Here is a 25,966-nt window from a genome sequence, read left to right as displayed (position 1 = left end):
GGTTTTAATCTGTCATAAATGCTCTATGTTTGTTATTTTGATCAGTCGTATCAACTTGAGAGCAAGATAAAAACAAATTCACCACTGTAATCTACACAAATACAGTAATCTGGCTAGATTCATTCTGGATGGTAATAAAAGAATACTAACTGTGAATCTACTAATGCCCCATCCTCAAACCCCACCTTGATTCCAGAAGTAAGATTTCATCATTAAAATCAGTTTGTCCCACCACCCACATTTAAGAGATTTGTCACAATCATTGTTTCTGAAATATTGAGTTATAAGGTGGCACAGTAATTACTATGGAATAAATAGCAATTAAGATTGTTCACACAAATAAGCTCAAACTGTTTGCAGTGAATAATTATGCTAATAGTGTTTTTCTACATAATTTGTGCATCCTTCACAACAATTTACTAGAAAATGTGAAATGTAAATTTGATGCATTACTACAAAAGCTCTGAAAATATGTTTAGCTCTTAAGACTTTTCCCACCAATTCAAGAGAATACACAACTAAAAACATACCTCTACATTTGTACATCTAAATTTGAAGAAATCAAACTATGCTGGAATTGAAGCAGTCACTTTCCTGCCCCATCTTGCTATGAAATCATTCTAAATTACATATGACAGACACACTCATTGCCTAAATGTCAGGATACTCTAACACAAACTTTAGCAATTTGAAAGAGGCTGAACTTACTGCTATATAATAAACTTTGGCCTTTTCCACCAACTTCCAGTTCTTCTCCAAATCAAGATGCTTTTCCTTCTTATAGCAATTAGCAGCAGCGAGGTTAGCTACAAGAGACCTGAAAGTGATTAAAAAACAAGTATTAGACCCTCTGTGAATAACACTACTGCAAATTTCTCACCATGAACATCATTTCTCAAAGATCCTAAAGAACACAAAAGCAATTGACAAAGAGCACCATAAGCCACATATACTTTATTTGACCATTTAATAAAAAGTAAGTAATATATTTAAATAATAGATTAAATATAATTTAAATCTTATATTAAATAATGTATTTTAAATCCAGCTACATAGTTTAGCTAACCTATCACTATTATATTGCTCAGGTGCCTTTGTTTGCTTTGAATCAACCTTTGTTTCGTTCAGTGATCAACCCCCTCCATATGGTTTAGCATCTGCAGATTTTCACTAAAACTCCACTAGTACCTCTCACCTAAAGAAAAGTTGTTTCTCCAGTTTATCTTCTGAAAACTATCTTCCCTCACAAGAAACAAAAGGTTGATGGATACGTAAGTCTTGCTTTTACAATTTTCCAATGAACAGCTATATTATTTTAAAAAGGGCTTGTTTTCGGATTCTTTTTCCCCATTAGGTTCATATTTTCCTTTAGCAAATAAAAAAGGGTCAGGTTGCTACTTTTAGACTATGAACTGTTAAAAAACCCTTTGGCTTAGCTGTGGATTACTGGAAAACTACCAAAAACTCATTTGTACTTCCTTCTTTCCTAACAAGTTATAACACAAGCTGTGGGACACAACTTCCATTACCGAGAACAAAAATACTTGTATCATATTGCCTCTGTTACACGAAAGATACATTCTATATTAAATCATCTTCACCCACTCGATTCAGCCTTATGAAACACACAAAACTTACAGACACTCCTAAAAAGAGGTCATGAGAAGACAGTTATGCTCTACCTCTCCACTCTGGCTACCATGACCAAATTCTTCTATGCAATTGTATTCTGAGAATGTTTAATAAGATGCAATATTTAGAGAAGGGGAATTGGGAAATGGATTATTTCCATGCTAGCATACAGAGCTTTAAATATAATTTTCAAGATTTAATAGTCAATGGATGCCCTTTTAACATTAACACATCAGTGTTTTGTGATATTTAAGTGCATTAACCAGATAATTAATGTGTAATTACAGATACAACATTTGGTTATTGAAAACTATGGCCTTCTCAAGGTGCATGCAATTGATGTTGTATGCATCACTCTCCTCCGTGTAAATGCTACTACAATCCAGAGCCAGCGCGGGGGGGAGCAAACAGCTCATCTGCTTTCACCAAGTTATGCTTCTGCCTCCAGGCACATTACCATGTTCAGGTGTTAAGAGGCAAGTAAATGAGACATTCTTTACTCAATAAAAAACAAACAAAAGACCAAACGAAAACTTCTATGAACAAAGCAACCACCTCTCCATGTAAGCTTCCTGAAGCACTCGAAGCACTCATCACTGACAATGCTTCTCAGTTCAACAGATCATGTAAATAAAAATGAATCTAACTTTATCTGAATATATCAAAAATACAGTTCTGTGTCATTTAATCCCATGAGCAGACCTGGGGCTTATCTGTTTAATTCTAAAACCTAAAGGCAATGAAAACTAATGTGAATTTTGAAAAGAAAAAAAGGAAAAACTATGAGAAAAATTTATGAACAAATACACCAAGCCTCTGTAACATTACAAGTAACAGGGCAACGAGTTTCATTCTTCATGAGTATTATCATTTCAATGACAAGAAATCCACTGGAGAACCAAGTAAATCCAAGAAAGATGTGCTTAACTGTGGTAATTTTCTGTAAATCAAACTTTAAAAGCAAATTAAATCTTTCAGTTTTGGCAAACCTTAAATATCCATCAAGGACATAGTTAGAAAAAAAAATCTCGTCTGTCTACGTATGTTGCTAAGTGAAAAGCAATTATGTTCCAGAAAACTGAGCAAAGACTTTCTATATGTTCCCTTTCACTTACCACATGCCCCTGAAACTGTAAACCCAGCTCTGTATGGCTACATCCAACTGTAGAGATGCTCTGCACATATGGGTAATAAAAGATTGCTACACTGATGACAAAGCTTTTCCAAATTAAAACTGTAAGTCTGAGAGCACTAAGTTCAACATGTGGGGCACAGACAAGGTAGATTTTTTTTCAATGAAATACAGTAACTGGAGACAGCCAGAGTGCTTCAATTGAAACAGCTTAATGGAGATACTGTGCATGTGGTTATTTCTAAGCAGAGCGCAGAAATCAAAGTCATAGACTGACAGAGCGTAGGTATTACTTTAATCATGTGCTAGGATTTTCTTGAAAAGCTCTGAGAAAACAAAGCATATTAGTAATGCTAAACTAGAGAATTCAGGGTGGTAATCACACATCAGCTCAGAACCCTTTCCTGCAAAAGCTAGACAGAGTTAGCAGAAGCAAGAAACATTCATATCAGGGCATCTGGAACATAAATACACAAAGCCACTTCCTGGGAAAACCAGGAGTGCCACTAGCCAGCTCCTCCAAAACAGACAAGAGAGCTGAAGAAGGAAGTTAGCATGTACCTCAGCTGGAACAAGAGATTAATCAATAAATAGAGTTATCAACTGGGGCCAAGTTGAAGTGATTCTTACCAATACAGAAAATGCTAAAAACCAAGAAACAATCAGAGGGTAATTAAAGATTCAGAATAAACTTTCTCTCCCAGGATGGACAATTGCACAATAAAGCCTTTAGCAGCAACCATCAGCTAATTTTTCTTCTCCCAAGGCGCACGAATTTCTGCCACTCTCAAGCATGCTCTAAAGCATCGATTGAGATGAAGCCACTGTCTAATACTTGACTCAATACAAATATTTGGTATTAAGAAAAAAGAGTGGTTTATGTTAGCAAACCAAAAATACTGCTTATTAAGTCAAAGAAGTATTTGCAGACATTCTTATGAACAAATTTACCTAAACTTTTATATTCCACTGAGATTCACATGTTTTTCTTGAATTCATACTGTGTGCCTATTGACAGTCTTGACTTCAGTTTTCCATCATGTTACCTAGAAAACGGTGATTGCTACAGGATGCATACACAGACACTATGTAAGACTCACAGAGCAAAAATATCTTTATTGCTTTTCTTCTCTTTGAAAAACTGAATATGGATCTTGGAGATGAAGGGGGAAGTCTGTAGATATAATTAGTGTCAAAATTCCAGATGAAGATGAATGAACTTCCTTCCTCTGTGGAGTATGTACATTCATTCCTGAGAGTAAGACATTATGTGCAACATTAAATTGGGAGGGACAGGTTGATAAGCTGGAGGACAGGGCTGTCTGTCATTCAGTGGATCTTCAACAGCAAGAAGAATCGTGCTGGCAGAAAACTTGGAAGGTATATGCAAAGTCATATAATTATACACAACAACATAGGCTGAATGTTGACAGGATACCATGCAGTTTTCCAGAGAAGGACCTGGAGATGCTGGTGGATGAGGCTTGTAACATGAGTCAGCAGGGTATGACACAGAGAAGGTTAATCACATTCTAGTGTATATGGGCAAATGTGCAGCCAGGAGGACAAAGGAAGTTTTAAATCCAAAATGGAGGAAAACGTCTGTCTCCAGACCTTATCTGGAGTTCTGTGTCCAGCTTTGAGCTTTCCATTACAAGACACTGACATAGAGCAGTGAGTGCAACAGTGAGCCATCAAGATTATTAGGAGGCTGGAACACTTAACAAATGCAGAAAGGCTCTGGGTGGACCTTAAGAACAGGTACCTAAGGGGAGACCTTCCTGCTTTCTTCAAATATCTAATGAAAGTTTACAGAGAAGATGCAGCCAGACTATTCCTGAACACAAGAAAGAGCAGCCACAAGCTGAAATAAGGAATACTGCAACTGGGTACCATCAAAATAATTTCTCCCATGAAGAGCGATCAAACGTTTGAACAGTTTGCCCAGAGAGCTTGTGCAACCTCTATCCTTTGTGATACTCAAAACCCAGCTGGACATGGCCATGAAAAACCTGAACTAACTTTGAAATTGGTCCTGCCTTCTGCAGGGGTTTAGATCAGATGCCTGCTCTAATTAAAATTTTTCTAGAGTTCTACATATTATATGGAAAACGCTTCCTCCTCTGACCCTCATTTCAATTCACGTCGCTGTTTACCACCTTTTCTAATTCTACCCGAAACATTAACCAACCTCTCCAGAAGTATGGTGTAGACTTTAATTACGGGAGTGCTATCTCACTTTAATAAATTCTAAAAACTCCTGATACTGCTTTGAAAGGAAAAGAGCAGGTCCTCAGGACCAATGGCATTGAAAGCCACAGGGGAAAACAAAAAACGATAATGACAGATATTTCTATCTTACTCTGAGACAAAAAGAAAATATTCCTCAGGGTAACTGATACCATTTTTATTATTGATTCAGTATATAGTATCAGAAAATGTAAATGCTGTCAGAAATCAGGGAGGGCTGATGTGTGCTGGTAACGTCTCAAGATTAAGGCTAACCTGATTGGCTGGCTTTGAAACCTTTACAAAAATTGTCAGAAGGTAATCAGCAAACAAGTAGAACACAAGTTCAAGAGTTCTGGGTAGAGGGTGAAAGAAGAAAGCAAAGGGCCATGCTCAAGAAAAATGAATAGAAAAAGTAGCAAATGAAAACAAGAAAAACAAATTCAGAAGAAATCCTTAAAATGTAGACATACAGAATTACAGGTACTAGAAGAAAAAAATAAAAACCTTTTTCTTTCTCTTATATAAAATGAAATTAACCCTTTCAATCTACTTATATGCTGACAGCAGTTCTCACTAAACACAGTATCACTGGAGGTATACTCCTCACTTGCCAATCAAGTATAAGCCTTAGGTACCAATCAGCTTGCACGTAGGCTGCATAAACATACTTGTTTACCAACTGTCGTCTCCCCCATATTTTCTCTCTTCAGAGCAAGGGGAAGCTATTTCAGAAAGAAGCAGTATATTATTATCTCACACTTTCTGGCCATAATACAACTGCTGTTCTCTAAAAGTGTATTAGTACTGCCCAGCCCCAAACTACGGCCTAGGCAGTCCTGCATTGTCTCAAATCAGTGCTAACACTTCATCGTTCAAATCACAATTTTTCAAGGCTGGATATTCCAAGCACATTAGGCTACACTCACTATGCCAACTGCATTTGTGTCTTCAGAAAATATCAAAGGCTCCTGACCTGTTATCACTAGTGATGCAGGCAGCACAGGTTCCTGTTGGCTCTTCACTCTGCTCATAATAATGGGCATCCACATGAGCTTCCTCAGCCTTCTTCTTCAAGATCTCTCCAAATTTATCTTTGCCAATGCACCCAAAGAAAGTTGCAGCTTTGTAAGGTCTCTGAATCATCCACTGCAGATTGACAGGAGAAAAAATAAAACCACAAAATAAATACAAAGTTAACATATCGGGTATATTATTTTTGCTATTTTTTTCTCTCCACTCACCACATTTAACTCTGTGCCTACATTTTGACTTAAAGAACACTTGTATGCCTGAAGTAAAAAACATGTGGTACAGCAAAGGAGGGAGGAGCAGCACAGAAAACAAAATTTACCCATAATGATCCCACTAACACCTAATGTAAAACTTAAACACATGTAGTTCCATTATAAATAAATTTGTATTTTTTCACAAGGTATACAAAAAGAAGTTCCCTCGCTCAAAGGAGTTGCCTCTACACTTACATTTAATCAAGCAACATATGGTCTCTTCAAAGAAAAATTGTAGAAAATACAAAAGAAAAAAAGGAAAAAAATAGCCCACAAAACCTTCCACACAAACAAAATAAATAAATAAAAACAGACATAGCATGTAAGAAAAACAGTGCATTTGAGAAACCTAAGCAACATTATGCAACATTCATAATATATACATAAAATCTAAGTGGTACTGAAAATAACCATTTGTGTCTACCATTTAATTGCATGCAAAAAAGGAAACACTCCCTTTTTACACTATTAAACCACACATGAAAGTATCTTATCTCCAACTTTATTAAGAGCAGTTCTGTCACTTGAATAGTAAAGAAAGAGAGTAGCTGCACAGTGTTGCTAAGGTGCCCGGTTATTTCATAAAGCTCCTCTTTTATTAATAAAAAATGTATCATTCAGCTGCAAATGTAACTCTATTTTGTGGTAAGTTAAAAAATAGCATTTATCAGCAATGTGAAATCAAGAGTGACTTAAAAAAATAAATGTGAAGAAACAGACATAGGCCCTACTCTGCTGGTGGTGAGTCAGCCAACCAGTGTCATTATAATTCACTCTAATTACAGTCAGAAAGCTTATCCACTCAATCTATAGTATGAATTAAAGGCTACAGCAATTTTCTGCTATACTAAAACCCTACTTATAATTGTTTCCTAATCAAGATTTAAATAAATGATAATGTCTCCATTACAAAGCAGCATTAGTGGTAGCTGTGGGTTGTAGAAAGGTCAAGTAACTAAGTTGCAAATACATACTTAGTCACGTCTTTATTACTACCAGCTCCAGAAGGAAGAGAAAGAGAGAGAAAAAAAATCTTTAGTCATGTAAAGTCTCCATTAATAAGAAAAAGGTGGACAAAAGTTACAAGGTCTCTTTCTTGCAACAATTTTGAATAAAGTTTAAGGAGAAGAAAAAAAATTATCATCATATGGCGGCAGTGTTAAATCTCTCATCCATGAAATGTACACTACATACATCTGCTTATCTATTCCATACCACTCTAATAGAAATTAAGAAAACCCCTAATAAGAGAATTAATACATTTCATACAAGGGTATCAATTACATCCTTGAATTTGACACACCTTTGCACATACATAATAGACACTTGCACAGTGTTCATTTAGGATGTCTCAGAACAATAGTCCTTTATATTTGGAGGTATGATTAAGTGGAACAGATTACTTAAAAAGATGAAAACTGCTGTGACCAACTGTAAGTGAATATGGAACAAATTTCCACACAGGTAAGAAGAGAAGTTCCTGAAGCCTTGTGCACCATGCAAACATGCTCTACTGTCACAAATAACAAGAATTAATAAAGATCACTATGAACAACATTTATCGAAGAACCAAACCCAAAATAATCTTCAAAAAATGTAAGACTTCAAACCACACCTTAGGCTTACAACATTTTATCAAATGATGTTATTTTATATATGACAATATTTGGAGCAGTAGCAACTAATATTTCACATAGATCTCTGAAAAAAGAATTTCCATTCAAGTATCACAGTTTTGGCTATTGGCAGCAGCTCGGTTTGAATTCAGATGTGATACATGCCATATATAAACTGTCACAATCCTGATTTTAAATTTAAGTCAAGCTACACTTGAGAATCAAAAGTCACAATCCAGACTTTCCTGAGATGAATCTCTGTATGTGGTGCAGACCACTTCTTCCATTGGCAGTTCTACTCATATTCATGATTTTTTAAAATACAGGTATTATGTGGTGAGAGGATAGTCCCACTATATAGGTATTATTTTCATTTGAGTATCTGAGTTAAGCAACACTGAAGAAGATGGGAAAGTAGTTCAGCAGTGTTTCTGCAAAGATCCTCTCATCACAGATCTCCAGTTACCAACACTCATTGAAATGATCTGCTCTCATTCCCACAACAATGGTGATGAGGCATTGTCAGTTGGAGAACTCCTCCAAGTTGAATCTCCTTTCCTCAGCTAAAAGGCTACATATCAGTAAGGGCAAAAGCAGACATCACATTACATTACAAACTTGATGAAACTGAATCATAGAAGTATTCCTGTGGTGCACCACTGAAGTTGCACCTTGTGGAATGAGTCACACCAGGCATTTTTTGCACACGTGTGAAAAAACAAAAGAGGCTCTTCAAGGCAGACACTTGAGGATTTCTTTTTTAATTTGTCCCAGAACTGGATTTTAAGTTTGAACAACCTGCTATGAAAAAAGGCTTCTATGGGCTACTTCACATGCTGTTGTTATTAGTGACTCTGTCTAAAACACTTCAAATGGGAGTCAGTCATCACAAGATGTTTATCATTGTGAAGCACCTATGCAGCATTACAGCCAATATCATATGAAGGCCAATAACAAACTGCACACATTAATGCCATGTATATGGTTATATAAACTGAAAATTAGTTTTATAGATTTATGTGAAATACAAGATTTAATTGAATGAAAAAGATTCTAGACAGAAACAGAAAATGACCCAGCTCAGCGGGAATCAGCATAATGAGTTAATTATCCAGGGTTTGGCTAGGCAGAGAGGCAGCTACTAACAAACTGTATTGACAGTCTGGTCAGGAGAGGTTGGCACCTGGCCACACCATGAATCCTCACCAGCACCCAAGGGAATTTGAGGCTGCTAATGGACCAAAGACAGAAGTGTCAAAAGTAGGAACTTATCACGAAACAACAAGACAGCCTCAGGAGCAGGATACCACAAAGGAAACTCAAGGAATGGTTTATGAAATCTAATGTGTTTCTCTGCTCTAAAGTTTTCCTCTGTCAACACAGCTTGGACATCAGGTACAAACAAGGACAGGCCCTAACCTTTTCAGTTAGCATAAACATCTGTGACAGAGAAAGGAGCACAGGAAATAGAACACCTTTCAGATGTTCTCTTGAGTTAAACAGATTGTATTTTTTCTCACATTTTTGTAGTATGCACTCTGATAAATGCAAAGAGAACTTTAATTTTAATTATTTTTTATATTTATGCCTTGCCTTTAGCATAACTGTGTCTTAAAATTCAGCTGATTTCAAAATAAGCATAATCTAGTATCAGGTTACCATATCCCTACAGACACATTATTTCTTACGATCAAATACTGAGGCCAGCACTTGCAAAAGAAGCCAGCACCCTGGCTGCTCCAAGACACACTAGAGGGTGACAAAATACATTACTTTCATGAGGCTAACTTGGGCTCACAGTAGCAGGACTATCTGTTCATGGGGTTTTTGATGATCAGAGTTGAACAGGATGAACTCTCTGGCAAGCTTTAGCTATCAGAGAAGTGTAAGAACCTTTGTGTTCCAGGGAGTGGGTGGTAATTGCAGAGAACAGCACCAGCTTTTCTTGCAAGACATTGAGATGCCAAGAAAACTTGGTAACAAGAAAAGCTTCTGAAGACTCAATTGTGACTTTGTGAGACTGCTTGGAGTGAACTACGTCCCACTCTTTCACATCCTCAGACTGGAAGATGTGGTACACCTATTTCCCACTTTTGTCTAATTAGAAAACGGCTTATGGAAACAACCTTTCTGCTTTCTTCTGAGTTACAGAAGAGCACTCCTAGAAGCATTTCTAACACTAGAAAGTGACTTGACTTTGATTGGATACTCAGTGCTGTCTTTTGAGAAACAATAACCCTGCCCCCCTCCCCCAAAAAAAAGAACAAAAAGCCCCTTCATATTATGTGAAAGAAAATCAGTGGCCTCATACAGTTAGAAAAAGTTCTTCAATTTGGATTTCCCAGGCTTATCCTATTTAGCTTGAGAACGCCATGCTTCTGCAGAATTCAGTATCCCCTATCACAACACTTGATCTGCATTCAAAGCTTTGCTTTGCTGTTCCTGCAAAGTCCACTGTAGAGGAGGACCCTACTAATGCACCTCACTGTCTTCAGTTGCAAAGACACTTCCCCTGCAAAAGGAGAGTTTGCTACTGCTGGGTCTCAGTACACATTACCATAAGACTTAAAAAAGAAACATCCTACAGATGAATCTTATAACAGCTTTACAGCCTTCTGTCTATAACCAAGATCCTTCAGAAATTATTTCATTTTACTCCAACTCTCTGCTGTGCTGTAAGTGACATCATTAACTGGACAACACTGATAACTGGAACAAGGAGGCTGATGAAGACACTCACAGCCACATTGTTCTCTGTCTGAGCTCCTAAATTCATTTTTTTAAGTGGCAGCCAGTAGCGCATTTCCACATCTGTCAGTCATCTTAAACTAACAACGCCAAAGCATCCAAAGCTTTGCTTAGACTGACATACCTTCTGCACATAGGAGTTTTCAGCTGTGGACTTGAATCCTAAATGCCTACGAACTGACAACACAACAGGAAGCATTATGCCCCTTCACAGTGAAGGATCTTCAAAACTCATTAACACTGAATACAGACATCTGAAGTGCATCTGAAGTGCGTTATTTGAAGCTGGACTCTTCTCTGCATGACCTGTCAAATCTGATCTTATTTTAAATTGCAGTTCACAGAGGAGAGGACTCCAAGGACCTAAAATTAGCTAAGATTTAACATGCCTGCTGAAATCTAAATAAACAATATGAGCAACTATTCATGAAGTGCTCTTTTTAGTAAATCAAAACAGGAATGGAGTATCTCTTATTTTTATGTTCTAAATTTTAGAATGAGTCCATATACTTCTCAAAGGTTTTACCAGTCTGTTGTGCCCCTCACCAGTTGTGTCCCTGTTATGTGCAATCACCAATATATATACACAGTCCATTAAAAGCCTTTTGGAGTATTTTTAGGAATATTTTAGGTGTTAAAGGAAATTAAATCACAACTGACCTTAGATGGCCATATAAAATGAGAAAACGTGGGATCAAAGATCAAACTGTGTATCTTAAAAACACAAAAAACTGACAATATGCAAAATAGTTCTTTCAATGTTCAAAAAAGGACAGTGTATTTCTTGTGTATGATATGATACACTTCAGGCTCAAATGGAATGCAGTATTCTGTTACCACTACACATATCATGCCATTTAAAATCCCTACCATGGTGGGGTAACCCCAGCCAGAGTTAAGCCTCCACCCCGTCAGTCTTTCAATCCTCCCTCCTTGAGGGACAAAGGAGAGAATCAGATGTGCAACAGTGAGAAAAAAACCACAAGGCTCAAGAAGAAATGATGCAACGACATTCATTCACCACCTTCCATCAGCAGATTGATACCAAGCCACTCTCTGAGCCATGGCTACTTGGCAAAACTCCCCCTCCCTTCCACTTTTATTGCCATATTCTATGTGCCCTGGATTATCTCCTCGGTCAGGTGTCCTGTGTCCCTTCCCAACCTCTTTCCCTCTATGCAGTCTACTCACTGGGGGGGCAGCAGAGTGAAAAAACAGAGAAGGCCTTGATGCTGTGCAAGCACTGTTCAGCAATAGCTAAAACACTGCTGTGTTAAATAACACTGTTTTGGTGACAAATCTAAAACACAGAACCATATGGGCTGCTATGAAAAATTAACTGAATCCCAAGCCAACCCAGTACACCTAACTCCAGAATCACTGTTACGAGACTACAGCAGCAAGACCCTGGCAAACAGATGAGTTAATACAGTTTGTTCCAGTACCTTTGAAATTTCCTTGCTTTTTCTTATTTTCATTGATGGATTTTTAAACATTGCGACAGCTAGTATCACATAATGGCCACATAAGAAAAAAATGGGAAAAGGGAAAAATAAGCTTATCTTTATAAAAGCAGGCTTGTGAAAAGGAGCCCCATGTCCTGTACAGTAATTCTTCCACCATTAGCTGAAGCTGCCAAATCTTGCATGAGGAAGTGATATTGTTAAAATGCATAACAACACCCTCAAGCAACTTCCAGTCAAATGAGATAAAAGTGATAATATTTTTTAAAGGAGAAGACTAGTTAAAGCCTTGCACTGAGACCAATATCTAAGTCTTTTCAGCATTTGGCTCAACATGTACTATCCAAATCCCTGCACAGGAACATCTATTAGTTTTAACATGGTGCCACAAGTGCCTTTTGCTACAGCTTCTCAAATTAAGATGTCTATCAAAACATTAATCATCCAGGAGCAGTACTTCATTCACTTCAACATTTAAAAACAAATTTAACAAACTGCCTCTTAAAAAAAGTTTCTATAATCCAAATAACTATTTTCAGTGCTGCTGTTCTTCTGTCTTCCATTTCCTATTTCTTATCATTGCTCTTCATCTGCTTGTTCACTGTTTTATTTTTAGTCTAGTTTGTAAGCTTCTTGCTGGACAAGGAAACACAAGCATATTTTCTGTAATTAAACATGTAGTAGCCATATTCCAAAGTTTCAATGTGACCAAAAGCAAGTGCTCTTTTTTTACTCCACCCTTTAAATAACACTTAATTCCAATATTCCTTACTCCACACTCTTATGCTGTATTTATAATGCTACAGTTCTGCCTCAAATACCCGAAGTGCTGCAGCCTCTCTTCTGAAGGTCAATTTGTTATCTGAGGCCAAAGGCAGAATGTCTCCTGCAAGGCCTTACAAGGCACACAGCTGAGACACAGCTGGCCTTGTGTCCTTTTCCCATTTGAAGGGCAGAACCTGAGACATCAACCACTTCCCCATTGTATGATCTGATGTGTCACTCCTTTTCCTCAAAAATTGTGCATTTCCTTCCCAAAACCAGGTAAAAGATGACAAACCTACAGAACAAGGTTGGTCACACCAGCTCTTCTCACTGTCACAGATGACAGTTACTTGAAAGGTATCACAACAGAAAGAATTCCAGGTTTACTTGGGACTCTTCTGCAGCTGTTTCAGTTTATACAACTATTTATTAAAAAATTCACCAATATTGCAAAGCTGTGTATGAAGTAAGGATTAGGAGTATCTTTATCAGTAAAAGAACTCAAAAGACACTAACATCCCTCTTGAACACTGGGTGTGAAATAATGAAAGGTGGCAAGTAAAGTACAACATAAAGTCTTGGTCCTTCTGGTCAGAAACAGTGGTGTTCAGATGTGAATAGAAGGATATAAACAACATGAAAATGGAACATCCTACTCATGTATAGTAAGAGACTCATTGGACAACTGTAAAAGTACTGTTAACAATGCCTCAGCCTACTCGTAAAGAATTAGCACTTCAAATAGATACAAAAAAGACTGATAAGCAATTTAAAAATACCTTAAAATTCTCCAGTGTAAAACACTGTACATGTATTTAGATACTATTCTATAAGTGAAGCTGATGCTGTTGCAAAGTGACACTTTTAGGATATTTCACATATGATTTTGCATATCTGTAACATTAAAACAAAACTTCCTTTTCAAAACCAATGGATATGTCACCCACACTCCCCTGCTAAATGATGTGCAGTCTCAATGAATACACCCACACTCAGAAGGACAGCAAAAAACCCACAAGTGGAGAGACTTCTTTCATTGTCTGGCAGCACAGAATTCATATAGCACAAACTGTAAACAGCTGCCTATCAGCTTCTATCAGCACCAGTATCAAAAACAGATGGCAAAGGTCAAGTCAAAGTTTATTGACAATGATGAACTTGGACAACCTCTATTAAATTACTTCTTCCTTTAAGGTGTATGTGATCAAATCAGCAGAGAGATTTTCACTCAGTCACATAACAAGCTATTTGTTGAGATTGAAACATCTGGTCAATATCTCCTAACACTGCAATTTCATGCACAGTTAGCAATAGAGTACATTTCTTTTCTTCTTCTTACAGGGTCCATAAGGGTGGCACATATGGCCAACCATTTCATTCAAAAAGGTTTCAATTCCAGGCATTACGTACAATTGTCTCTATGCTTAATAGTATTTTAAGTCTACCTACCATCGTTTTCCATCATCACTGCTGTCTGCTCTACTCTTCGCTATAAAAGCCCACAAATATGACAGAGCTCTTAAAGCTTAACAGCTTCTGACTACTGGAGTTAGAAAGCAGTTAAGGCAGGGGAGTTTTTAAAGTGACAGGTCTTCATCTATCTGTTGTCAAGAATTCCCAATGCATTAAACTATTTACCAAGGCTCTCGTAACTCAGATTATAATTTTTGTTGTAATAGCAAACCTTTCATTTCTAAGGCACCCCAGAGCAATTTAAAATCACCCTTTTTACTAATTTATAAATTATTATACATTTTCAAATGTAACATACATTATTATTATTTCAAGTAAATGTATGCTAATTATAAAAATCTGATGAAACATAAATCCTGTTTCTCAATCTGAAATAGGAAAAAGACACAAAATGCTATCTACCCCAAAGGCTAAAAAATGCTTGCCTTTAAAATTATGCATCTATGTTGCCACAGCAACAAGTACTGGATAATGTAAAATGTATTTCACCCTTCCATTTCTAAATCCCAATCTTTTTGGTCAAAATATGAAGGAGGGCTGGTTGCAAGCCTACCTACACAAAGTACATTTCAAAGAATTTTCAGCTACTACTAAACAACCTTCATTTTTATTCAGTTAATGTTTGATTTCCACATCTTGTTCCCACAGTCACTGACTCCAAGTAGTATCTGAACCTTAGAAGTTCACCTAGCAGTTGTAGGAAGACACTGATTCTAAAAATGTTTACTATAATGATGCATCATGCCCAGAGGCTACACCAAAGGCATAATGGAGGGGTGGGCTGGGAAGGAAGAAGAGAGATAATCTCCATGAGGGAAAAATGCTTGAACAGAGACGTCCCTCAGAGATGTCACTGAAGATGCCTCAGGAGTGTGTTGACTTTTGGCATGATGGCATCTCTTCAGGAGACCTGTTCTGAAGGAATGGGATATGTAACCTAGATCAAACCAAAAAAAGAAAAAAAACAAGGTAGTCCGCTAGAAACTGATGGGTTTCATGCAAATGTCAAGATAAGGCTTATAGGAAGCAGAGCATCTTTTCAGGTTGCAAACATGAGCCTGTGTAAGAGCCTGTCACCCCATGCCACAAAGACAGACAATCCAGTCAGGAAAGCAACTAATTAGGTCACTTAGCACTCACAGCACTGGTGTAGAAATTAAGTAATTAGCCAGATTCTAACTGGGTTTTTTAATAGAAGTTCAAAACAGGAAAGGTTTCAGGAGCTCCAAACAAATTCATAACTGATGGGATTAGCACTATTAAATTGCAATATTTTTCCAAAGTAACAGAAAACCATCACACCCAGTAGCAAAGAGTGCAAATTCAGCCTCAGCTTTATTGTATATATACAGTAAGGCCTATAGCATTGTGGTGGAACATTCCATAAAAGCTGACATGGAGTTTATTTCTTCCAGAGTTAATAAAGAAGCTTCTCCAAAAGAGATTAGGAGAAAAAGTTTTTAAAAAAGATTAAAATATGGTGTCTCCCCTCTAACTGCAAGGCTTTCCCTTACTAGACTAGGAGCCCTCTGAACGACCAAGCCAAAACCGTGGAAAGGTGATATTAGGCTTTGAGTCAATCCTTTCAGGAATTAGTATTTCAGGATTGGCCTCTCCTAATTGTTATACCATATACTTCATCCACAGTTCCACATGGAAATGCTCCCCCTCCAAGGTTCAATATTCTTAAGGAATGATCCCTCTTCTAAGAAAGAAAAATGTGAACCAACTGAAAAATTACTGCCTTAGGACAGGCAAATCCCAGAAAAGCCTCTGGATTCCTCAAGTGAGACTTCCAACCACATTTAGTTGGAAACGCTCTGTGTTCACCAAATCTGCAACTGGAACAGACCAGGCTGAGATTCCAGGGGAATACTGGGTCCATAGTGTGCATGTGAACAATGCTATGGAGGAGAACTCATACGTACTCTCACAAAATAATAAAACTGCCACAGTATTCCAAACAGGAAGAACTCCCTCAAAATCAGAACGTTCTGTTACTGAAGCGAATCCATTAAGCTCACTGCTACGTGTACAAACATAGGTGTCTTTGAGAGTTACGAAAAACACAAGAAACTTTGGATAAAGAACACACTTTCACATTTCTAAATTACCTTTCAGCTTTTTATTCCGGTACCAGCTAGGTACAAAATCAACACAGAATATAAGATGCACAACTCATTTCTTATTGTTTCTTGCTACACTAACATCAGGAACTCTGCACAAATGGCTCCATGAGAAACGGCACAGAAATTTTGTAGCTCAGCACAGAGAACTTCTTTAAGCCCCTCTGTCAGATGCTTCTGCTAATCACTTAGGGGAGAGGTTTGGTATGTGGTTCCTCCACCGCAGTTAATGTTATCCACACACATAAACGGATGGGGCTTTATTCTATTCACCAATAACTGAATGGTAAATAACTTATTTATACTGTTTCTTAAGCACAGAAATACTGCATTTTATCTACTCTGATCACAAGAACTCTTTTTGCAAGTTTTTGTCCATAATGGCTTCAGATTTGCTGTGGTGGTACAAGCAATACCTTTACCAAATTAATTTAAGAGGGTTTCTAATTGCCATAAACTGAAAGACATCCCATTCTGATTCCCAAGATAATATATTTAAAAAATAGCAAAATAGAATTACTTATTATAGCTTTTGATTTCTTTTAAACAGGTGTATTCCTTCCCTCAAGGTAATTTTTATATTTAATTGTAACAAATCTAATCTTTTTAAAGAAATTATTATAACTAAATGTATTACAGAAGTCACATATAATTATTTGCAGTTGAAAGCAGCATTTGACACTACCTGGATTTTTTGGCAAATAGCTCAAACACTCCCCTAAATAATTTTCACAGAACAGATAATTTAGTTGCCAACTCCTGTGTGTTTCTGAAAAATAACTCCAAATTGCTCTTAAATTTGTTTTTTTCCTGAATTCAATCACTGCTGAGGCACTTGACACTTGACTCCTACGATCAACTCTGCCTCAGCACTAAACTCCAAGACCTAATTTGGCAGGAGTGGAAGGCAAAGGAAAGCTTACATTTAGTAGAATGCTGGTTTTGATTCAAAAAAGAGTCAACTTTTTGGCTTTTGGCTTAAAAAAAGAAAAATCCACAGGATTGTACCTGATGAACTTTGTCTTGTCTTTTGTACAACAGGAAATATTTTATTCACATCTAAAATCAAAATCAACAAGAAAGAAGAAATACATACACCAAACACTGAGAGGATGCTTTGCTAGCAACTGGACAGTCCTGATCCAGTTAATATTCTTTGAGTCAGGTGTATTTTGAAGTTAACAACTTCCTTTTCCAATTTCCTCAGAGAATCTGGAAAGCCCTGGTCTGATTGGGATCTCAATTAGTCCAGTTTTACACTGCTGTCTTATAATTCTACTGGCAACTGATCCTTTAACTATAGGCAAAAACAGCATCTCTGAAAACGTGTTTGTTTCTTTCCCCCATATTCACAAATTTGGAATTCTGGGGGGTGGGGGTTAGGGGGTGGTTCTGTATTTTGGAATGCATGCTACTGATGAAGACTATACTATAAGGGTGAAATGTAGATTCACAACTTTATTTTAAAAGGTAAGAGTTGGAAGGGCTGCCACACAAGAAATAAAAAGAAAAACCAGCAAACCAAAAAAACAAACAAACCCCTCCCCCAAAAAACAGAATCAGAAATATACGCAGAAGTTTCCAGAACATACTCTAGGACTAGAGCAGCTCCTACCAGTATCACAGGCAATAACTGTTAAAAAAAATAAAACATCTAGTGGCCAAAATTTGGTGTGATATACTCTGAGTTTGTACATGTCATAGAGGACAGTCAATGCTATTAAATGAGACAGAAATTCTCAGCTGATGCATTGGGAATACAAGAACTTTGGTAAATATGGTTTTGTAATAAATCTGTCATATAATATCTCCATCTGAGCACATATAATAGTCCATTTACTTTTTAATAAATATTTTTATGTAGGCTTTATAGAAGAAGATAAAGAATAGTCTAAGCAATAATGCCATTCAACAAACTATTGTTTTCTGTTCAGAGGCATTTGCTGCTTTCAGCATCACCAGGTAAGCCAAAAGCCCATATCCCTGTATCTTGCCTGCACTGGCTGCAGGACACACTAATTGTGAACGCTCAACGTCCAACAAAGTAGGCAGCATGTACTTCATGTGAAACCCTAACTGCATATTTGCTAATGAATTTGGATCAATAATTAACTTTTATTACTCTGGTGTTTTGTATCATTTTCTGTACAGCACAAAATCTATTATACTGAAAGTGCACAAGGATAATTGCATTTAACTTCACATCTATGGAAAAATAAAATCAAGGGATTTTGGACTATAAGTATCTTGAGATACTTCCCTTCTCAGAAAGGCAAAAACTGCAACATCATTTTAAGGATTATTTCTGGAATTTTTTGGATCTTATCATTATTGTTAGCTGCTATATTACTAGAAATTACATCATTAAATGATTTCCCATGGATAACAGCTTGTAATTCCATCTATTTATTCTCTTCTGAGGAACACAGTAGATTAGAAGGCTGTCAAAATGATAAACTGACATAAAATGCAAATTTGCTTTTTTTAATACAGCATGCAAGATTTGGAAATGCTTCTTAAAACAGAAGCACCAAACTAGCTACAGGCACAGAATTCATGCTTCAGGCAGCCAATGTACAAGAAAATGCTAATGCATTAGAAGATATGACTCAACAGCAACAACAACAAAAAAATCTATCTAAACTTCATTAAGAGGAGAATCTGTCAATAAATCAACTGAAAGATAAGGACAAGTATCAATATTGAAATATACCAGCTATAATGAGCATAAAACCGTTTCCTTTATGCAAAAGCTAACAAGTTATTACATGAAAGGTTAACTCATTAGTCCCTATTTTTAATTTTCCAGAACAAATGCCTAAGCATTTCAGATACTTTTAACCTAAAAGTCTATTTTCTACTCATACTTATTTTGATGGAATGTGATTGATATCAGTGAGATTATACCACTGTGGATTATAAGAGAATTTGGTCCTATTATGTTAATTCTGTTGGTGTAATTGTTAGTTTTTCTACATAGTGTACTACTATTCAAAATTAAGTCCTCAGGATAGAAATACACTGCTCTATTACTTGGCTGTGAGGACATTAATTAGTAACCATAAAGCAATTTGAAATTGAATAGACCAGATCAATGCCAGATGCTGGTATGAAAGTTCTGCCTATACATATGATTTCAAAGGCAGCATCACCACTTTTTATTTCTAAGAAAAATTTCTTTTTACCAGTTGAGATACAAAACCTACTTTTATTAAATCCAATCAATTTAATATCAAAAAGAACAAGCTGAAATTAGGTTAGACCATCCAGATATTAATAATAAAATTATTTCTGCAGATCCATTATTTTAACAACATTGAAAGCATTCATGCCTTTAGTAACATGACATAACCCACACTCTGAAAAATGCTATACTAATAAAAACAATTGGGGATAATACAACAATGTGATAACTCTTATTTTGAAGCAGTCTAGAAGGACTGGACAAATTGCTATTGAAAGCTAAAAGCCACCTATGACTGGCCAGTAGCAGCAGTGGCCAGTGACAGCAGATATCCATATTTATAAAGATCATTCCTATACTCACAGTTTATTTTAACACGTATCAATGTACAGCAGTACCCTATGGACACATGATACGAGATGACCAGGATGGGTTCTCTCTCTAGGGTCTCACTCTCCAGGGAGAGGGTATGGATTGTGTGCTGTCACCTCATCACATTATCTGACCAGGGACTAATTACTATCCCTGCCATTGCTTCTATTTTTAAAATGATTATTTACCCCTTCTCCATTTTTAATTTTACTAGTATTTTCCAGAAAATCAATTGCAGCTGTCACAAAAGGACAGGATGGTTTTTATGAGATTTAAATCTGTTCTGTACTGGTTTTCACATAAAATAAAATTTCAGACGAGCATGACCACCATCATCAACTCAGAAGGCCTGATAACTATTTACATTTAAATTTAGCCTAGTAAGTCAAATATTTCTAGTGATGAAATGCAACATAGTAATGAAAAGTCTTCATTTTCAGACCTTTCCAGTTGTCTCCTGGAAGTACACATCCACTAGACTTTTGCTATACAAATAAATTCCATACAGAAGACAAGAATTTCCTTATTTTATTTCTATGGACCGCTTAACAAGCCAGTGATTCCCTTTAGATCACTTGAATGTCATTGGACAAACACAAGGCAAATACTAAACAATATCCTCCTTCAAAGGGTAAGTTAGAAATGAACCCAAATTCAGCTAGTTCAAGGTGATATCTTCAATAGCTGCTCCTATTCCACCACCACTCCCAAACCAATAGAAAGTTACAAAGGAAACCAGTATTACCAGCTTAAGCTAATCTTTGTTGAAAGACCAGTGTGTCATGCCTGGTGTGTCTAAATCCAGATTTATTAACTCTTAGGTTGCTGCTTCAAACAGCGGAAATAATTCCCATAGTGAGGATTCCTTCTTGATTCAGTGATACTAAAAGCTCACCCTTTAGAACAGTATTTTTGATGAGTTGTCTCTCAACAACTCAGCCCCAGCATGCAGTCTTCTAGAACTTTTTACGTGAGCCATAATAAACACTTGATTTTTCCGAATTTTATCTGTTAAAATCCCAGTCTAACACAGCATTTTAACATTTTGGAAAGGTTATGATGACAAATGTAGGAAAACAATGCTGTTGCAGTCATTCCTGCAATTAAATTACTTACAGCATTAATCATGTCAACTTTTTCTTTCTTTCCTCTGCTAAAAGCCAAAAGTAGAATTCTTAAATCAAGAAATTGTACGCAATTTCCTTGCTAATCCATTATCCATTTCAACAATTGCTCAAGTCAGAACAAAAGACAGCAATATTAAAAAATGAGAGATATGACAAATCTTGGACTGTTTCGGAATGAGGTTTTAAAAAGACAACAACTCCACAGTACTGTAGGCTGCACGTTCAGAAGATACCAATGTAGGGACCTGTAAAAATCCTTTTTACCCTGACCTTATCAGAGATCACACACATCTAGACAACTCCCGGTGTTACAATAAGCTAACCTTCCCCTTCCCCTACTCAGAACAACAAAATCAAACCACAGCACCAACAAAAAACCAAACCAACTGACCAACCAAAAACCGAAACAAACCTCAACACTGATACAGAAGTCTAAGCTTGTTGCACAAATGTTTTGGACTCCTTAAAAACCAAAACAAACACAAAAATCCTCTTAAATTGTTACTAATAAGTCTGTCCACATCAAGCCAGTTTGCACATACCACGTTTAGGATTAGCAGATTGCATTCCTGTACACTGAGGAAGAACTAAAACTGAGAAAAGACATTTCAGGCAGAATTCTACAGCACATCAATGAGTTGTGACAACTGGCAGTGTGCAGTGATAGATCCCACTTAGGGAGCTTTAGTAACTTCTATCAAGGACATAGAAATCAGCTGATTTATGGAATTCAGACTTTAACACTGCACTTGAAATTTCTACTAACAGAAACTAAGTTTTGCTAAAATGGAAACTACCTTAAAATAAAGAAGCAGTTATAACTACAGCACATATGGCTGAGCATTATACAGTCATTCAGTATTTTGTCACCTTAACAGCATAAATACATCTCAAGATGTACCTTCTCTATTGTAATAAACAGATATTGTACAATCACCTCGTTATAGCAGGGGTTTACTTCTTACTCACTTACAAGTGTGCCACCAGAAGACCATGCTGACTTAGCTGAGGTCCCCTGTAAAAATTCTATTTTTCTGTCGAGGAGAGTACACCACCTCAAAACTTCCTACCATAGCTACTTGCAAAACAACTGCAAATTGTTCTGCCTTGAACAACCTATTATTCCAAGACAAGGTCTCCTTGAACTGTACTAATGAAACAAATGTACCTGGAAGGGAACCAAACTGTTATTACTATTACACGGATAAAATTTGTTCAGTCAATCACAATAAATTGTTCCCAGGTATGCATATAGAACTGCTCTGTTTTCATCAAGTCACATAAAATCTTTAGCATTCCCCTAGAAATTTAAATTAACTATGAGCTCTGGGAAGCCATTATGAAGCAATTTTCCACTTCTATGTTTTGTACCAAACTCCAGGGAAAGTCTAAAATTTGGTTCAGAAAAGATGGTAGATAATAAAGCACTTAAACATCTACTTCACTATACTGTTTCATACCAAAAAGAAAAGAGATTCTGTGTATTCAAACTGACTAAAATATTCACCTAAACCAAGTAATAAATACTCTATATGCAACTAGCATTATATATACTATTTATTGTGTTCTGAAGACAATGTCTACCACAAGGCTCAGTAAAGATGGAATTGCGTCTAGTATTTGGAAAACCAAATCACTTAAAGTTGAACATCCAGAAGATTTTTTTCACTGTAAGGGTTATTAAGCATTGGAATGGGCCACCCAGGGAGGTAGTGGAGTCACCATCCCTGGAAGTGTTCAAGAAACAAGGTGGCAATTAACACTATGGTTTAGTTGTTGTGGTGGTGTTTGGTCAAAGGTTGGACTCAGTCTGGAGGTCTTTTCCAACCTCAGTGATTCTATGATTCTAAATATGCAGTCTGAGACCTGGATCACTCAGTGAAACCTTCTACACCAGCACTAACAGAAGCTACTGTTTGTCTTCTACACAAATTGCAGGGTGTTACTACCAATTGTGAAAAGAAAAAATTTTAAAGCCAGTCTACCTACAAATCCATTTTTTGTTTCAGATCATGACAGCTGCACTCAAGAAGGCATTCACATGTATTTTCAGATATTATTTGAAGTAACGGATGCATGGCAGAGAGAACAGGTTACAAAATTTCCAGAACAGCCAAAATAACTGGATTAGTTTGTGTTTGATACTGAGGCTTAATATAGAGACAAACAAGAAAACAAGAACTCCGACTACCCATAACTATCTGACTCAACATACAGAGAATAGGAAAAAGCCAAGCACAACACTACTAACAGCAAATGGAGCAGCAGAAGGGGTTTGAATACATACCTCAGTGGTTCTCTTAGTTAAAGTTCCCAAACTATTTCTGTGAGTAATTCTTTATGAGGTTACTATAGGCATGTTAGATGTCAAATTGGCTTGCAGAATTTTTCTTTATAAGCAACCTTCAAAAAATGTCTCACTTCAGCTTATTTAATTGCACAAATATCATAAGCTCCTTTTACATCTCACAGAACCAGAAACAAGTACTTTTGTCATGCTATACATTCACCATAATTGTATAGCAAATATCCAAATTTAACTGATCTTCTAATAGTTCTGCCTTAGCAAATCAAGATGTTTCAGCACAGTACAAAGTAAACTAGTCTATCACCCCAATAGTGTTTTTTCCTTTGAGTCTAATGATCACATTTCAGTAACCAATGAACCAAACACAGCTTAATTAACTCCGTTACTGCATTGAGAAGTTATTCTTCCCTTGACAGTCCAGCATAACTCCCAATAATGTTAATGGAAGTTATGCATGTTCATCACAGTGACAATGAACTCTTTCCAATACACAGTACAGAGTCTGCAGGCAAGTGGGAAGATGTTTTGATAATATACTGCACTTTCCAATTCTAATACAGAAAAGCTGTATGCTTCAGACCCCAAGCTATTGATTCACAGCAGAGAAGAGCTTTAAGTGGACATAGTCATTGTAACTGCTGCAAATTACTTCTGTTTGCTTATTCTGAACAGCTTAACTCTTTGAGAGTCATACAGAGAAATGCTAAAGAGCAAGAACTTTGTCTTAACATTAAGCTATTTAGATATAATAGTTTAAGGTATTAGAGAGTGTCCAAAGAAGGGCTACGAAGACAGTGAAGGGCATTGAGGTGAAGCTGTACGAGGAGCAGCTGAGGTCACTTGGTCTGTTCAGCTGGAGGAGACTGAGGGGAGACCTCACTGCAGTTACAGCTTCCTCGTGAGGGGAAGAGGAGGGACAGGCACTGATCTCTGCTCTATGGTGACCAGAGATAGGACTGAGGGAATGGCCTGGACTTGTGTCAGGGGAGGTTTAGGTTGGAAATAAGAAAAAGCTTCTTCACCCAGAGGGTGGTTGGGCACTGGAACAGCTCCCCAGGGAAATGGTCACAGCACCACCCTGGCAGAGCTCAAGTGTTTGGACAATGCTCTCAGGCGCATGGTGTGACTCTTGGGGTGCCCTGTGCAGGACTAGGAGCTGGACTTGGATGATATTTGTGGGTTCCTTTCAATTCAGGATATTCTGTGATTCTATGAACTTTCAACATGTTAAGAAAACACAACTTGTAACTTTGAAGAATAGGAAAAAAAATCATACGATGGGACAAAAGGGACAATATATTCATGTGGGTGGATCTGCAGCTCTGAGGAACAAACCACAAGCACAACACACAAACAGAACAAGGTCTTGAGGAAGAAGTACAAGTGGTAGTGGGGGGGGAAGAAGCCGCAGTGGTTTACCATATGAATAGGAGAAGACTGAGTAGATTTAGATGTCATAATGTTCTAGACACAAAATTAATTAAATTTAAGAGTTTGAAACTGAATTTAATTTAGCTAATGGAAGCTTACCTGTAACTATATACTTATTTTTTAGAACTGCAATTTGTGCTGTCGTTTTGGCAATTATCATTTATTTAATCTGAAATACTGGGGAGAATATATATCAGTTATATATATATATAAAGTTATGTATCAGGTAAAAAACTGTGTGTTTAGATTTCTTACATATAAGTTTTCAGAATAAATTGTAAATAATAGATTTTTAAATACTTCATAAAAACTGTGATACCCATGTTCAATTTTACAGCTACAGTTTGTATAATCTAAACTGAAGTTATTTTTAACACACTGAATAGAAGACTGGATTGTTTCAGCTACAAAAGAAAAGTTTCTTTGAAAGACTGCCAAAAATACTTTCATAGCTGATAGCAGCTGACACATTAACCTGCTAAATGTTTGTGGAAGTACTAATGACTAAGCAAGGAATATCAAAGACAGTGAATAAAAGAACAAACAGCTGCCAGCACTTGGCATTCCATTCTGCTATCATAGCTCATATGACTGGCAAAGGAAGTTACACCTACTTTATAATAATAATACTACATTTGGCAAAGACTTCTAGATGGAAGTATTCCAGACTCACTTTTCCAAAAGGTGTTGCATAATTCATTAGAAAGATCTAAATAAAATATACTACTACTGTAACTGCAGTACTGCAGAGAATTATAAAATTAATGTGTCCAGATCAGCAGTCTGCTAAGATATACAATCAGTATTATTTTGACACTGATACATGTTTTACTATCACCTGATTTTGATCCGGTTGAAAGAATTCAGTTTAAATATATATTAATGGCCAACTGACTTGGTGTTGAACATTTTACTGAAGAACGGCTTTTTTGGGATACTATGATACCATAAGAGTCCAATTTTAAATAATCCATTCTACATTAGTAATGATAGGAAAAATTAAAATTTCAGTGGACTATCTATTGAAAAAAACGTGAAAATTAACATATATGGGCTACTTACAGCTTTCAA

At 36.7% G+C, this 25,966-nt stretch overlaps 1 protein-coding gene across 2 annotated transcripts in view; it reads right to left on the bottom strand.

The window, feature by feature from the left end:
* ADK (adenosine kinase) overlaps positions 1–25,966 on the bottom strand; it is a 272,419-nt gene that overhangs the window by 143,961 nt on the left and 102,492 nt on the right. For both annotated transcript variants that reach the window (XM_039553809.1, XM_039553810.1), the window contains exons 5-6: positions 5,970–6,142; positions 709–817 (exon numbers count right to left, since the gene is read on the bottom strand). In XM_039553809.1, coding sequence (XP_039409743.1) covers positions 709–817; positions 5,970–6,142 — 282 coding nt within the window. The remainder of the gene's footprint in view (positions 1–708; positions 818–5,969; positions 6,143–25,966) is intronic.

The sequence above is a fragment of the Corvus cornix genome, chromosome 6, assembly GCF_000738735.6.
Source record: "Corvus cornix cornix isolate S_Up_H32 chromosome 6, ASM73873v5, whole genome shotgun sequence".
In the NCBI taxonomy this organism is placed as follows: Eukaryota; Metazoa; Chordata; class Aves; order Passeriformes; family Corvidae; genus Corvus; species Corvus cornix.
This window is presented reverse-complemented; position numbering and strand designations above follow the sequence as displayed.